At 40.5% G+C, this 16,385-nt stretch overlaps 1 protein-coding gene across 2 annotated transcripts; it reads right to left on the bottom strand.

Annotated features, from left to right (window-relative positions):
* Positions 1 to 881: 881 nt before the first annotated feature.
* On the bottom strand, positions 882 to 6,842 carry LOC142731530 (phosphatidylinositol polyphosphate 5-phosphatase type IV-like). Of its 2 annotated transcripts, none has more exons than XM_075849436.1 (12): positions 6,202 to 6,842; positions 5,738 to 5,829; positions 5,392 to 5,516; positions 5,002 to 5,121; positions 3,544 to 3,639; positions 3,271 to 3,432; positions 2,980 to 3,095; positions 2,637 to 2,773; positions 2,326 to 2,450; positions 1,525 to 1,659; positions 1,320 to 1,405; positions 882 to 1,233 (listed from the first exon to the last, which is right to left on the bottom strand). In XM_075849436.1, exons 1-9 carry the CDS (start codon positions 6,514 to 6,516, stop codon positions 2,390 to 2,392), a joined length of 1,224 nt encoding a protein of 407 aa, XP_075705551.1. In that variant the 5' UTR covers positions 6,517 to 6,842; the 3' UTR covers positions 882 to 1,233; positions 1,320 to 1,405; positions 1,525 to 1,659; positions 2,326 to 2,389. The 2 variants fall into 2 exon arrangements, with proteins under 2 accessions (XP_075705551.1, XP_075705550.1); XM_075849435.1 differs by having other exon boundaries at positions 2,326 to 2,433; positions 6,202 to 6,841.
* Between the last annotated feature and the right edge of the window lie 9,543 nt (positions 6,843 to 16,385).

The raw sequence follows: 16,385 nt of genomic DNA, 5'->3' as shown, positions 1-16,385 counted from the left end.
ATTCTGGTACGGTTTATTATTATTTTATTTTACGGCGTTCACCGCGCGGGATAAATAACGAAATAATTTTGTAGTTCAGGCCGTTACGGACGCGGCAATACCAATTATGTATAGTTTATTTGTTTGTTTATATCTTTTTATTAATAATAAAGGACTGATAAGGGAAAAAGGGGGATTTTTACTTTTATTACTTTTAAAACTTTTATTTAGTAAATGCGTAGTGCAGTGTATTAGAGCAGTCAGCTACTCACTGACAGGACCCACTAGGCTTCCGTCGATGGCATAGCCGGACGCCATTGTTAGGAGTCCGGTAGCCATAGTCACCATCGCCGGCCGCTATCGTGTAGCAGGCCTGCGATGGTAGCTTAACCCCTAAAAAGCCACGTTCAGTATTGAACCCGCGGCTTTTAAGGAATTAATCAGCGGTGACACAGCGATCGGTCCCCGCTGTAGGAGCTGCGGCAACTGCTGTACGAGACAGCAGCTGTCACAGCTCCTGTATGTGTCGGGAAGACGACCGAAATGGCCGTTACTCCCGCGACTTAATATTCCATCGCTGAGCGCGAACGGGATGGGATGGTCAGCACAACGGAATATTACGTCGCTGAGCGTTAAGGGGTTAAACAACTATCAAATATATCACTGTTTTACATCTCCTGTCACTTTTTTTACGACATATGATCTAATCCAGTACATATGGCGGCACGTTCCATACTCTCTCTATTGTGTACATATTTTACAATGTCCTGTCGCCTACCACTGGATTAAACGCGATGTCACACAAATAGCGCTGTGAAGAGTCGGTTAAGTGAATTGTATACTCCGTGGTAAGTTGCAGCCGGGCACTGAACACACTAATAAATACCAGTCACACTTATGGATTGATGTTAAAGATTTATTTATGGTTTTTGTTGATCAAAATATAAGATGGTAAAGATGATGGTAATACAAGATCCAGCAAAAACAATGGAATATGTCCCAGTATATACTGTAATGTCAGTAAGGGGTGGTAAATCTGTATTCCAGAGACACAGGAAGAGATGACATGTTCTCCTGTTCTGGGCCTGGTCTTCTGGGTGACATTGATGCCCCGGTAACCACACTGATGTCTCTTCCGTGACAGATGTAGACAATTTTAAGTCTCGCCATTGGGATACTTGTAAGATGGCGGGTTCTGCCCTTGGTTGTTATTGGCATTGATGTTGATGTTCTGTTGATATCTGCTGACTTGCTCTGGGGGAGAAGCGCACAACCCTATTAAATATTCATTATTCAGGCTGCTTAACAAATATAGAGAGGACATATCTAGAGGAACTTACCTTTCTTTCTATCAGCAACGATGGCGGCTCCTCCGGTGACAGGGAGCGCTGTTCTCGCCAGATATAACGCGGAATTGATGTTTATGCTGCAAGAGAAATATTTGCTATTAATGCTCTACTAATGTGTGTTTCTTAGCAGGCACAAAATATAGAAGATGTTTTATTGCGGATTTTCCTATTAGATCCTGGGGGTTACACTACAAACCTTGAAGATGGTTGATCCAAGCGGTGGGTTTGATCTAAAGCTGCGCTGTTCAGGATGTTACAGGAACTTTCTGATGTTCACAAAGGTGGAATCATTGTTTTATGCACCTGAGATGGTAAATGTTCCTTAGGAGTCCTGCAAGATGCCAAGTAATGTCTAACATCCATAACAATGTTCCTTGTATCTATCATGCTTGCTTAGAAGCTAATGCACCATAAAATACAGTTTATCCATCCATCCTAGTGGCAGGATTCTTTAAGACACTTCAAATGGGGACATTTTTTAACTTTTCTATGCCAGTTTTTTTTACGTAGAAAAGTTATAAACGGAACAAAAGTCACAATTTGCGGTAAAAATTGTGATCTGTGTAGTTTCTGCGCTTACGGCACTTTTCTAAAAAGTGGACAGAGAGCAGCTGGAGGAGCAGAGCCATCAGGGCCGACACATTTATCATAATAACATGTATTATTAGTTATTAAGGTGCGGGCGTTTTAATAAATTAGGCACATTTTACTCCAAGTTTTTTTAATATTAAGACCGGTGTAAGAAACGTCAGTCTTAATAAATTCCCACCAATCTGTTATACTATATACATGCTTACAGTTTTCCTCTAAAACCCACAACCTTCATTTAGAAATTAAAAAAATATCTGAAAACAAGAAAATGTAACTAGAAGATAGAATGACTTATTTACAATTTCTTTATGTTGGTTGATAAATTAAATGACAGATTCAGAGGAAGACTTAAGAGATGGAAGAACATTCTCACAGCAAACATACTAGACAAGTACAATGCTCTCACCTTATGTGCTGTAAGGACATGAACAGACGCAGCTACTTTTTTTGTCCTAACCTCCTAATGCCCTTCAAATAGATCTTGCGGTCAAAGCTTCCACCAGCCAATGGGATGCTGGAATGAGAAATATACTGAAAGACATATGATAATGTTAGCGGGTAACCACACAATAATTGTTTAGTTTCAGCTCCTATATTACTCCAGTACTGTCACCCAGGTATACAGCCACCTGCCCCAAAGTGTGAGCTCTGCTATAAGGCCCATGTAGTAATGGCGGCTACTGAAAGGATCATACCAACAACATGGACATGACTTACTCATCTGAACCAGGTCTGAGCTTTACTTCAAAGATGCCAAAAACGGGTCGGTGGTCTGAGGTCTTCAAAACAGGGCATGAGTCGTATCTCAGGACTCGCACATCTCCCTCGTATTGGCTCTTAAACAACACCCTGTCCTGTAGAGGTCATGAAAATAACAAATATCATCAGTGCAATCATATTATCATTTATTTATAAACCTCATAGCATCATAGACTGAACATTTCGGCCTATTTTATTATATAATATAAATTTTGAGACTTTGTGCATTTAAGGTTTGAAAATCTATCCATGACATCTATTGTTTCTTTAGCTCTGTAGACCTGGAAATAAGATATCTTACCGTATATGATGGAATTCTCTGCTTTTCTGATGTATCGTAGGTGTCTGTGCCAATGTCGAACTTGTATGTAGGAAGGAATTCAATGGTGTGCTCCTTAAACCCTACAAATATGGACCCTTAAGTTAAAAGAAAAAAAAACATGTCAGTATTAAAAACATGTGCAAGAGATGTAGGACTATATAGGAATGTGGTGAACATATCCACCATCATGACAGTGATTTGTATTGATCTGTTGAGGTGTATGTGGTAATGGCTGAGGAGTGATAGAGATCTGTCTACTAGTAACTGTACCGTTGTTCTTGGCTTCATTCAGATGGTCGTGTTTGAGGAGACTGGACATATCTCTTCCTTTAATATTTTTCAGAAGAGATTCCACGTTTTTTCTGTCCTCTTTTAGTTGAAAATTGAGGTCCCCAAACCAAAAAACTCGATCAAAGCGGCTGGTGACGTCCACTGTAGAATGAGATAAACACAGGACACAATTAGACCACGTGACTGCATTAGACTCAATGGAGATAAATAGATAAAGGAATCGATAGGTTCAACCACATAAGTAATACTCACAGGCATTGGAGTTTATTCTTTCCGGAATAATTTGAGGCAGACGGAGACCCTCGGTGATAGTTTTATAGTCCTGGATCCTCTTGTAGACTGCCCCAACTGCAAACCAAAAATATACATATCAGTAAATATGACCTCCTGGAGTTTAGGACAACCACCATATTTAAGTTTTCTCTGACAATAGGTTTCTTTATCATATATTATCTAGGTATCATATCTACTTCTTGGGCTGTGTAGTCTGAATGTTCCCTCAACAATGAATTTTCTGCAAATGGTATTTATTTTAATAGGATTTCTATTGACATTTTAGAAGATGAGACTGGTGGAGTTCCATGATGTGGGTCCGCACTCTGTACACCAGACACACTGATATTTCTGTAGTAGTAGAAAACAAAGGGAGAAGTCCTCCAGCTCACCTGACATAAGAAATGAGTGTCGCTGTCAGCGCCCGGACCTTTTCGTGTCGGCACACGATGCAGGAGCAGAAGTAACAAGGAGGTTAAGTCCAGCGCATGAGTAGAAGTAAAATAGAAATGTTTTTCCAAGTTTAATTAAATTTCCATTAAAAAGTCCATTAGGGTATGGTCGTGGTGTGTGGATAAGAGGAAAAGATGATCCTGTAAGCCTACGCGTTTCGGACGATAGCGACGTCCTTAGACTTGGCTGTAGTGGAAATTTAATTAAACTTGGAAAAACATTTCTATTTTACTTCTACTCATGCGCTGGACTTAACCTCCTTGTTACTTCTGACACTGATATTTCTGTTACTGTAAATCTAAGACACAATCATTTTCTTGACAGAGGATAAAGTATTTCTATTAGGGTATGTGCACACAATAACGTCAGTTACGGCTGAAATTACGGAGCTGTTTTCAGGAGAAAACAGCTCCTGCATTTCAGACGTAATTGCTCGTACTCGCATTTTGCGAGGCGTCAATTACGGACGTAATTTGGAGCTGTTCTTCATTGGATTCAATGAAAAACGGCTCCAATTACGTCCCAAGAAGTGTCCAGCACTTCTTTGACGAGGCTGTTATTTGCGTCTTTTGACAGCGACGCGTAAAATTACAGGTCGTCGGCACAGTACATCGGCAAACCCATTGAAATGAATGGGCAGATGTTTGCCGACGTATTCAAGGCTTTTTTTTTCAGACGTATTTCGAGGCGTAAAACGCCTCCAATACGTCTGAAAATAGGTCGTGTGAACCCAGCCTAATAGTCTGTAAAGGACATTAGGCCGTTAATCCTTCCACTATTACTTGTCTCTCATTACAAAGAATAAGTTTGATGGATTAGAAGAAGTTTGACCAAATAAGGAAGAACCTTTCATTTTGCACCAAAACATTAATAGTACAGATCTCTTCATATCATCTCATATATTATAGTTTTTTTATGAACCAGCAGCACTTTTATACACAGTAAAACTGTACATAGTCACATATTAATAACAGACATACTTACATCTCATATGGGAATTAATAAACAGGAAAGATGTTCCAAAGACAGTGAAGGCAACACCCAAGGCTCCTTTAGTTTTTACATGGTGGAATAGCCTGGTTGTTACATGGGTGTGCTCTACCTCTGTATAAGAAACACAAGGAGAAGGGTCAGTGGTTAATAGTACAACATGCAACAATGATACAGATATTTTCCTATTAAACGCTGGAAATATTACTACAACATCATTTCACACTTCGTAACTGTGGAGTAAACTATCAGATCTCCAATACTCCACAGTGAAGAATCTGAGAGTTGGGTTCTCAGACATCTAGTTCTAATGACTAAATAAGAAGTTCCAACTAATGACTTCAATTAGGACTTATTATGTAGATGTAAGAAAGTCAATCTTACCTGAGCAGAACCAGATCAGCTCCCGTCGAATAAAGATGGTGAGATACAGGACTCCGAGCCCGGATGAGTGGTATAGCACGTAGTGCGGACCAAGGGTCTCTTGTAATTTTATCTCCCATTCCCGTCTACAAGAAGACACAATTTCAAGTTAACATATTAATAAATGACACCAGATTAAAATACTCAACTCATCTATTAAACAATCAATATTATAACCTCTGGGGTTAAATAGGAAAATTAAGGAGCGATCCTATACTAAGTAGAAGGTCGAGAGAGAATTTCAATCAGCCGACCTGTAGTCCATCTGCAGACATAGGCTGGTGTAAGACAACCTGAGAAGACTTACCTGTTTGGACATCCTTCCTGAACGCCAATTACATAAATGTCCTTGGTGTCATCTGATGGCAACAGCAGATCCTCTAGATTTTGTGGGAACTCCTGCTCAAAATATGAAGATATTAATAATGTATACACAGAGCACCAACCAAACTGACATCTTCTATATCGCCTACAAAAAATTCTATCTGATCGAATTGGATTTTAGTCTTTATAGACGATGGCCAGGGCTGCAGTCTTAGGATCGGAGGTATTGCCATTCCAAAGACATAGGTTATTAGTTTGACAGTTTGCAGTGTGTGCAGCAACAGTGATTGGCCCAAATGTTTAGAAAATGTGGGCCTAGGGTAGGATATAATATGTCTATGTGATATCCAACTGCAAACTAAAGACACATGGTTACTGACCCTATTTATCCAACTGTAGATCAGACACACTGATGGGTCACAATAGATATTGTACATTACTTCTCACCTTCCCCTCCATATTCCAGGTGGCAACGTATAATCTCAGCCGTCTATTTGGGAAACAGCGATCCAGTTCTTTAGCGCCAATCACAGCGCTGCTGCCCAAGCTCCTGATTGCGCTCTTCTTGGTGTTCTTTGAGCCAATGTCACAAGGTTTGCTGTGACTTGGATCGCTGCATTTTTCAGCTGGTATGTCTTTGATGATAGAAAACGTCTGGAGCGAGATGTTAGGCTCCTCCATAGTTGGTATCTCTTTCATCAGATTTCCTTTATCAGGAATCTGAGAGACATGATATTTTTTTGTTTTTCTCCAAAAGGGCATGGTTGTTTAATGCCCCGGGTGCAAAACTGCACCAATGTCCGTGGTAGAAAACCAGGAGGCAGTAAAGATTGAATTTAACTAATCGCCTCTAGTTCTCTGAAAATAGGACAAATCGCTGACCGTAAAAGCAACACAGTAAGTAACACAGTGTCAATCCAACAGCAAGATCTAGAATGACCAGAGAAAGAAATAGTTAGCGAAAAAACTCTGAGGGAACCAGCTGGAGAAATTAGTTATAAAAGCGGCATTCCAAGTACAGGATCTGGTCAATCAGAAGTGTTTGAAGATCACATTGCTTGGGGTCTTGGGGCTTGGACCAGCTGTGAATGACATTGCTTGGGGTCTGGATGTTGGAACAATGTATTGGTTGAATTGACACAGTATGACATTTACGGGGTTTATGTAATTTTTATATGAGATACTAACCATAATTTAGAACCTCTGTAATTTGTTAATGAAAAATGACAATTGCTATTGAGGATACAGTATTAGTATTAAATCACTTCCCTAATATTTTTATACTAGTAATTATTAATAATAATAGTGTATTTTACATAAGTAGAGAACCTAAAATGCATAATTAGTAATTCCCTAGTAAATATTTATTATGAGAATTACTCCTATTATAAACTGAAGGGTTCCAATAATACGTTCTCAGGGCTGCGGGACATTCACATTCCCTTTCTTTGTGGTTGCTTTATCAATTTACCAGCAGAATACAGATGCCAATTTTTGTCTGCAAGCTGCATTCTGTCTATGGAGCAGAAGTCACAGGCCGCCATATTGCCATTTAGCAACTTCTTAGTAAATTAGTATAACTATTCCAAATATAAACTAAACTTTAAATGGCATACACAGCAGAATTGTACCTAAGAATAAAATATTCATAAAGAAACTGATAGATGAGACTCATCTAGAGACGTAGCGCTGATAGAGTACTTACCGGTCACATCCAACTGATGAGTGATAGATCTGTGGCCAGCACCATAGTATATACCCATGCTCTGTGACATCACAATAGCTGTACCCGGGGTGAGTTGCTTTTATGACCACACCCGTAATTTGCATATTTCAATATGGATTTATCATTATTTTTAATAGTAGTGACATCACAATACATAAACCCAAGGTACACGATGTGGCCAAAAGGATGTGGACAGCTGACCCTTTACACCATCATAAGCTTGTTGTACTTCCCATTACAAAGCCATGGATGTTAGCCCAAACCATGACAAATATCCCCAGACCAGTATCAATTCCCCACCAAATAATTTTTATATCAATTGATCAAATTTCAGAATTTAATTAAATTGTTTATAATTTTTTCTGGTGAACCTACACTAATATAAGGAAATATAGTCCCCTAATATACAGTCCTCTAATATGACCATATTGAAATTTCTCCTTTACAAGTGGTATACATAATGATAATAAGGGAGCTCAAATTTTGTGCATTTACCCTGCACATCTAAGATACTTGAGCAATTTAATTGCACACTAATACTAATACCATATTACTACCACTATCACACAATATCTTCTAGAAATTGAATAATTCAATGTTCCTAATAAAACAAATTGATTAGCGAGAAGTACAGATGTAGTATTGGTAGAGAACTTACCGGTCACATCCAACTGATGAGTGACAGATCTGTGGCCAGCACCATAGTATATACCTACGCTCTGTGACATCACAATAGCTATACCCGAGGTGAGCTGCTTTTATGACCACACCAATAATTTGCATATTTCAATATGGATTTACTATAATTTTTTATAGTAGTGACATCACAATAGATATACCCGGTGTGAGCTGCTTTTATGACCACACTTATCATTTACATATATCAGTATGGCTTCACCATTCATTTTATTGTTTGATTTTTATGTACATTTTTAATGCAATTTCTATATTCATAATGTTTGTCTGTGGTCAGACTCTTACCCAGCACTGCCAAGATTACAGCTCAGGAATAGAATTAAATCCCATAATATATGATAAAAGTCGGGCATATGGGTCACTGGTGGTGCATAGAACTTGTAATGTTCATCTCTCACAGTCGGTTTAGTGTGTGTATAGTTATTACAATCTGTAAGGATCTGCAGCTGCTGAACATCTGATAAATTATCATTTCACTCTCCTGACGAAGCTGAAGCGAAACGTACGTTGGGGTAGCGCTGCAGATCCACCTGGGGTATGTTACCTATTGATTTATACTTCTCTTAACCTGCAAACTGATATGGGACTCTTTTTAGAGAACATCAGTGCACACAGCAGGGAGATAGTGATAATCTTATTCAGGTTATTATAACTTGTATTGGGAATATGAATTTGATGATATTGTATGATTTGTACCTCTAGAAATGTTTAGTGTGATCTGTGAGCGCTAATTTTTTCCGGGTATTTTCATCAATTGCTTTACTGTATAGAGAATTTTTTTATTGAAAATAAATGAAATTGTAGTTTTTAATGGGAACGTACTCTGATGAATTCTTTATAGGTGATAAATTATCATTTCTGTCTGTGTGACATGGGGGAAATAATTTATATTATCTGAAAATACATCATTTTAATTTTGAATTTTAATAAAAACCCCCATTAGAGGATGTGACTGTGCACCAGTAAGAACACGCTACATGCTGCATCTCCTGTGCTCAGCCCTCTTACTCCTTACAATCCTGAATACATACTGCTTCACAATTCCCCCACCAGCTTGTAATAGGTATCAGAACAGCTGTGGGCAGCCATTACCTCATGAACCATGTCCTGGAAAGGTACTAGAGGGGGTAAGAATCGATCGAGACATCCTGAGACAAGACGGTCGTATCTGATGTGAACGAATGCAGCGTAAATTATATATATCATAGGCCTACCAGAGAGGGTAGAAGGCCAACAACCATATGTATTCATTAAAAATCGCTGCATTATATTTTTATGGATACCACAATCTCTGCTGCATTTATAGTCAAGAGAACCGAAGAATTTCTTCATAGTCTCTTCATCTGGGTCATTTCTTAGACCATTGATGGCCCATTTGGTAAACTGTAAAGACAGGGATTGGCTTTACTAAACATCAAGTAGTCATGGCAGTCAGAACTCCACGATCAGAAAGTGATGGCATATCCTAATTGTATTCCCCCACTTTATGAGATGTAAAACCACTTTAACCCCTTAAAGACGCCGCCTAGTTTGGGCCTTAAGGCTCAGACACCATTTTTCAAATCTGACCTGTGTCTCTTTATCTGGTAATAACTTTGGAATGCTATTCTTTATCCAAGCGATTCTGAGAATTTTTTCTCGTGACACATTGTACTTTATGTTAGTGGTAAAATTTGGTCAATACCTTTAGTGTTTATGTGTGAAAAACACCTACATTTAGAGAAATTTTTGAAAAATTTAGATTTTTCTAAATTTGAGTGTATCTGCTTCTAAGACAGATAGTAATACAAAACAAAATAGTTACTAGTTAACATTTTGGAGGTGAAATTTACAAATATATATATATTTTTTAAAGAAATTCCATTATAATCCATTTTTTTTTCTGTAACTCAGAAGGTTTTACCAGAGAAACTTAACTCAATATTTATTGTTCAGATTCTGCAGCTTTTAAAAATGTCCCACATGTGGCCCTAGTGGACTGAAGCACAGGCCTCAGAAGCAAAGGAGCACCTACTAGATTTTGGGGCCTCCTTTTTATTAAAATATATTTTAGGCACTATGTCATGTTTGAAGAGGTCTTGTGGTGCCAAAACATAGGAAACATCCCCAAAAAGACACCATTTCGGATCTACACTCCCAAGTAATTCATCTAACGGTATAGTGAGCATTTTAACCCCACAGGTGTTTTGCTGAATTTATTGAAATTAGGTCATAGAAATTAAAATTTAAACATTTTTCATTTTCACAAAGAATGAAAGAGAAAAAGAACACCAACATTTTTAAATCAAGTTCTCTCAAGTAGCATAATACCCCATATGTTGTCATAAACTGCTATTTGGACATACGGCAGGGCTCAGAATGGCAGGTGCCCCGTTTGGCATGCAGCTGTAGGGTGGTAGTGAATATTTTGACCCCAATGCTGTTTCATAGATTTTATTAGAATTAGGCAGTGAAAATTACAAATTAAATTTTTCCCGAAACATTGCTGTTTTAGCTCTAAATGTTTTATTTTTACAAGGGGTAATTGGAGAAAAAAACACCACACAATTTTTTACTAAATTTCTCCTGAGTACAGCAATATCCCATATGTGGCCCTAAACAGCTGTTTGGGCACACGGCAGGGCTCTGAAGAGAAGGAGCGCCATTTGGCTGTAGGAGCGCAGATTTTGCTGCATTGGTGTTAGATGATAGGAGTGAAAGAGCACCATGCACATTTGAGGTCTATGTTAGTGATTTTTCCATAGTTTGCCCCCAATTGCAGGGCTCTGAGGTCAAATAGTAAAACAAACTTCCAAGAAGTGACCCCATTTTTTTAAATATACCCCTCAAAGCATTTATTAAGGGGTGCAGTGAGTATGACCCAATACTACTATTTTTACTAGAAAAATGTGCAGTGGATTTTCCGCTGATATGCCATTTTAGTGCACAATATGTTATACCCAGCTTGTGCCCCTGAAGACGAATACATCATAAACTGTTAAGCCGTTTCTCCCGGGTATGGCAATGCCATATATGTGGATGTGGATCTGCTGTTTGGACACACTGAAGGGTTCAGAATGGCGGGAGCGCCATTTGGTTTATGAAGCACAGATTTTGCTCAGTAATTTTTCTGTTTGGGGTTTTGCTGGTATTTCAGTTTATAATCTGGGGGCATATGTAAACTGTGCGGAGTACATCAGTATATAATAAGAGGATATAATAATGTGGTAAATAAATAATAATCCGCAGTTCTGTGGCCTGTGTCACACTGATAAATGGTGCCCGATCTTATCCCCCTTTTGGATTGCACTCCACATTTTGCGTCGCCATATTCTGAGAGCCATAACTTCTTTTTTGTGACAGAGCAGTGTGAGGGCTTATTTTTTGCAGGACAATCTGTAGTTTTTACCGGTACCATTTTTGGATACATGCAACTTTTTGATCACTTTTTATTCTATTTTTTGAGAAGCGTGGTGACTAAAAAACAGCAATTCTGCTATTGTTTTTTATTCTTTTTTTTACAGCGTTCACCGTGTACTATAATTTACATATTTACTTTATTCTGCGGGTCAGTACGATTCTGGCGATACCAAATTTATATTGCTTTCTTATGTTTTACAACTATTTGCACAATAACATTTATTTTGTAAAAAGAATGTATTTTTTCTGTTGCCACATTCTGAGGACCATACATTTTTTATTTATTTTTTGGTCGATAGAGCTGTATGAGGGCTTGTTTTTTGCAATTCGAGCTATATTTCTTTTTATTTGTACCATTTTTGGATACATGCAACTTTTTGATCACTTTTTATAAAAAAAAATTTTGATGACCAAAAACATAGCAATTCTGGTATCGTTTTTTATTATTTATTTTTATGGCGTTCACTGCATTGGATAAATTACATAATATTTTTATAGTTCAGACCATTACGGATGCGGCGATGCCAATTCGTATAGTTTATTTATTTTTTCTAATAATTAAGTTCTTGATAATGGAAAAAGGGTGAGTTTTAAATTTATTACTTTCAATTCGTACTTTTTTATTTTTGTATAAAAAAAATGTTTACTTTTTTTTTTCGTCTCACTAGGGACTTGAAGGTCCAACAGTCCGATCGCTGTTATAATATCCTACAATACTTATGTGTTGCAGGGTATTATACCTGTCAAATACCTACAAATGTATACCACAAAACCATATAGCAAAACGACACTTGGTCAATAACAAAATATCTTTATTAGTGCAATATATACAGATAATATAATATAATCTCATAAAAACAGTTAAAATAATCTAAAACAAAGGATTGCAGTGGTGGTCAGAAAATACACAATATCAAATATATAGTTATTTATATGGTGCAAACAATGTATCACAACTCGGTTTGATCAGGCAAAAGTCACAAAGTAGAGAGATTTCCCAAGTGGCACAAAAAGATATTTTACTGGGAACAACATCCCCTATAAAGCTAGATACACTACTAAAGAAAAAACCTTCACAAAAAATATGGGATACAAACCTCAAGTTCGTGATGACATAATAAACATGTCCTAAGGACACATGGACTAAAAAGTACCACTAAACTGACCCATAAACGGTCCAAGATACAGCAACAACAAGTAACCACCACCACCACCACCACAGGACCCCAAAGGTCCAACTGTCCGATCGCTGTTATAATATCTTACAATACTTATGTAATCGCCTTCTGCAGATGGCAGACCCAGTGGCTATTATTAGTTCTCCGGTTACCATAGCAACCATCGGCACCCCGCAATTGCGTCGCAAGGTCGCCGATGGCATTGTAACCCCTTAAGTTTTGGTGATTGCTATTGAGCGCCGCATTTAAGGGGTCAATCGGCGTAAACCACTGCTATCGATCCCTGAGGTATGAGCTGTGATAACTACTGTACGATACAGCAGGTATCACAACTCATAAATGTGTCGGGGGTTGGGAATGGCGCTGGATTTCACCTGCACCATACTGTTACTGAGCTGAGCACGAACAATTTGCTCAGCTTGTTGTAATAGTAATGAGCGGAGCAGGAAGGGGTTAAGGACAACCTTAGCAATATGCTAACCTCAGGGGGCCTTCTGTTGAGCTCCTACCACAATCTGCTGTTATCAGACAGCAAATCGGACAGCAAATCGGACGTCAGTGTAAGACACAAATATGAAAAGTCCTGCAAAGGTAGAGTCGCTCCTTACACTGGATTTCTGCTTTACCCAACTGAGGGGTTGTGTAAAAAGGTTGTCTAAAGGTCCATTCACACTGCATTTGCAGTGCACATTCGGCATATGCATCAGTAAATGCTCACATCGCATACCACAATCTTGTCCATTATGGGCTAATATATATTGGTTTACTTTTTTTTTTCAGTAATAGGGATTTTGCAAATACACTCTCTTTTTTTATATCATATAGGGCAGATTCAGACGAACGTTGCGTTTTTGCGCGCGCAAAAAACGCAGCGTTTTGTGCGCGTGTCAACAGCGTGTGCCATGCGTATTTTAATCATGTGTGCGTGTATTACGCACGTAAGACATGCGTTTTTCCTGCGCGTGTAAAAAACGCACGCAGCTGTTCTGTTTACGCCAGCATACAAAAAGGCCAAGAAAGCAACACCCCTGCTTGATGTGTGCACCTGTGTTTCTTCATTTGTGTGCTTTTGGTGCAACCCAGTGTTCAAACCAGTATTTGCGGTTACTTTGTATGCCACACTGCATTGATGCCACCTAGCTCTCTGGCCCGTGTCCTATTAGCATGGATGGTATCCCGGAGGTTTGGCCAACGCGGTAGCATTCTATGGCCACACCGGCGGAGATCAGGTAGGATGTGGGTTCACCCAATAGTGGCCCAACGCACCTCTAAAGGGCATTTTCATACCCTCTTTGCTGACCTCCGTCGTCACCCCGAAAAATTTCGCTCCTTTTGCCGCCTGTCTGTGCCTGCCTTTGATATGCTGCTGGAGCTGGTTCGGCACCAACATGCGGCGCTGTATTTCCCCAGAGGAGCGTCTCCTTGTCACCTTACGGTATGTGCTGTTTCGTTATCCAGGTTACACACTGTTTTAGGTGCTTCATGTCCTACCTAACATGTTGGCTTTGTGGTTTGTTTTCCTGATTTCCTGTAGATTTTTGGTGACTGGCAATAGCTACCATTCCATTCATTTCGAATTCCTTCTTGGAGTGTCCACTATTTCCGGCATTGTCCCAGCAACCTGTGTGGTCCTGTGGCTGAGATTGAAGAGCAGGGTGATCCCTCAGCCTACGGCCCAACACTGGCTTCGAATAGCCCAGCAGTTTGAAACCAACACTCAATTTCCCCACTGTATTGGTGCACTGGATGGGAAGCACATCCGTGTCCAAAAACCCCCCCACTTTGGGTCTCGATACTTCAACTACAAGCAGTTTTTTTCCATAGTCTTGCTGGCCTTGTCGGACTGTAATTTGTGCTTTACCATCGTGGACATCGGGTCCTATGGAAGCTCTGCGGATGCCCGCATTTTTCGCTCGTCCAGAATGGGCCAGCGTCTAATGTCTAACCAACTTGATGTTCCCGAGCCTAGCATCCTCCCTGGCACCAGCGGTCCACCCGTTCCTTATGTTATGGTTGCAGATGAGGGTTTTGCCCTCAGCAGACATGTCATGCGTCCATATGCGCGGAGGGGCATGGATAACCGTAGGCGCATTTTCAATAACTGGCTAGGCAGAGCACGGAAAGTGGTGGAATGCGCCTTTGGCATCATGACCAGCAAGTGGAGGGTCCTGATGACAGCAATGCAAATGTCGCCGTCAAATGTGACATGTGTGATCAAAGCCTGTGTTGTGCTGCACAACTTTACCCGCATCCATGATGCCGCTCATGATGGGGAATATATGTTAACATCTGCACCCACCACCAGCCTCGCCCAGGCTGCTCGGCCAGGACGGCCACCGACATCTGGCCTGCGAGTGCGCCACCAATTTGCTGAGTATTTTGACAGCCAGCCTTGAGATGTAACCTGCCAGAACGTAGCCATTTGAGGTGTGGTGAAGTTAGTATTCTTTTGTCGAACGTCTGTTTATCCCTCTAGTCCTTTTTTTGGTTTGGGGGGGGGGGGGGTTAGGGACTCGCAAAACTTGAGGCCTCTTGACGTGGGCTCGGGAGGCGTTTGGAATACCCTTTTTTTAAGCCAATAATTCCTGGACATAACATCCTCTTGTGTAGACAAAGGATTTCCTGCCCTATATGTCAGCACCCCTTTCTGCGTGAGTAAAGGTAGGTATGGGCAAACAATAACTATACTAATAAGACCTCAGTTCCTGGTATTCCAAACCCCTTCCGATCAACGAAGACCTCAACGATGTGGTGGAGAAATGTCATACCGTCCAAACCTCTTACGCCATGGCACCTCATAGCGGTAGAGGCTGTAGAAATCGGTGATCTATGTAACAGAAGGATTGTCCACACGGGAGTGAAATATATAAAACATTGGCGTTTATGTTATTTGCACATACACTCCATAACACAAAAAAACACACGCGGGAGAACATACCCCAACAAAAATTGGCACCAACATGATGCATTGCATAAAGAAACTTGGAAGTATTCCTAGGCTGTCATGGCTTTTTAACATTTGGCCTTAGAACACACACGCCCCTACAGATTGTGATAGGCATGGGGTGGCGAGGTGTAAGCAGACATATCCGCACCACTATGCTGTCCCCGGCCCTGATGAGGATGTTCCTGCACAGCATAGTGGGGGTGATACTGGGTCTGGTAGCCGTGAGGCTGCATGGGAGACTGTAAACTTGGGGCAGGTAGGGAGTATGGAGGTAAGTGACGGACAGGGCCAGCCATTGGGCCAGGGGAGAGGTATCTTGGGCCTGGAGGATATTGCGGCATCTGCGATATTCCAGGGGCAGGTTGGGAGGGCCCTGGAAAATGGACCCCCGCGGAGGGCATAAAGATTACTACGCCACTGCTCGATAGCTGTGAAGCACCGCCCTGGACTAAGCGGGGGTGTAGCACTGTCGATTAGCGACAGCATATTCGATTGCAGCCGCACCAGCCTATGCACTGGTACCCGGCGCATTAAAGGTGCCATGCTGCGACAAAAAAAGTCGTGGTTGTCCTCATCAGCTGCACGGCGCAGGTACTCCAGAACACGCGCGTCCACCAGTGCACCTGCGGGTGGGTTGACAGGGCGTCTGCGGTGGGGTGCTGCATGGCTAGGTGCCACTTGGTCC

Source organism: Rhinoderma darwinii, unplaced genomic scaffold (assembly GCF_050947455.1).
Source record: "Rhinoderma darwinii isolate aRhiDar2 unplaced genomic scaffold, aRhiDar2.hap1 Scaffold_82, whole genome shotgun sequence".
NCBI classification, from domain to species: Eukaryota; Metazoa; Chordata; class Amphibia; order Anura; family Rhinodermatidae; genus Rhinoderma; species Rhinoderma darwinii.
Note: the sequence above shows the minus strand (reverse complement) of the source record. Positions and strands in the feature narration are given on the sequence as shown.

Bases quoted from the DNA above. Each gene is read 5' to 3' on its own strand.
- LOC142731530 (XM_075849435.1), bottom strand. From the start codon at position 6,516: ATGCCCTTTTGGAGAAAAACAAAAAAATATCATGTCTCTCAGATTCCT. The intron at 5,830-6,201 runs GTGAGAAGTAAT...TATTTTGAGCAG, and splicing joins CCTGGAATATGGAGGGGAAG to GAGTTCCCACAAAATCTAGA. The intron at 2,774-2,979 runs GTAAGATATCTT...TGACCTCTACAG, and splicing joins AGAGAATTCCATCATATACG to GACAGGGTGTTGTTTAAGAG.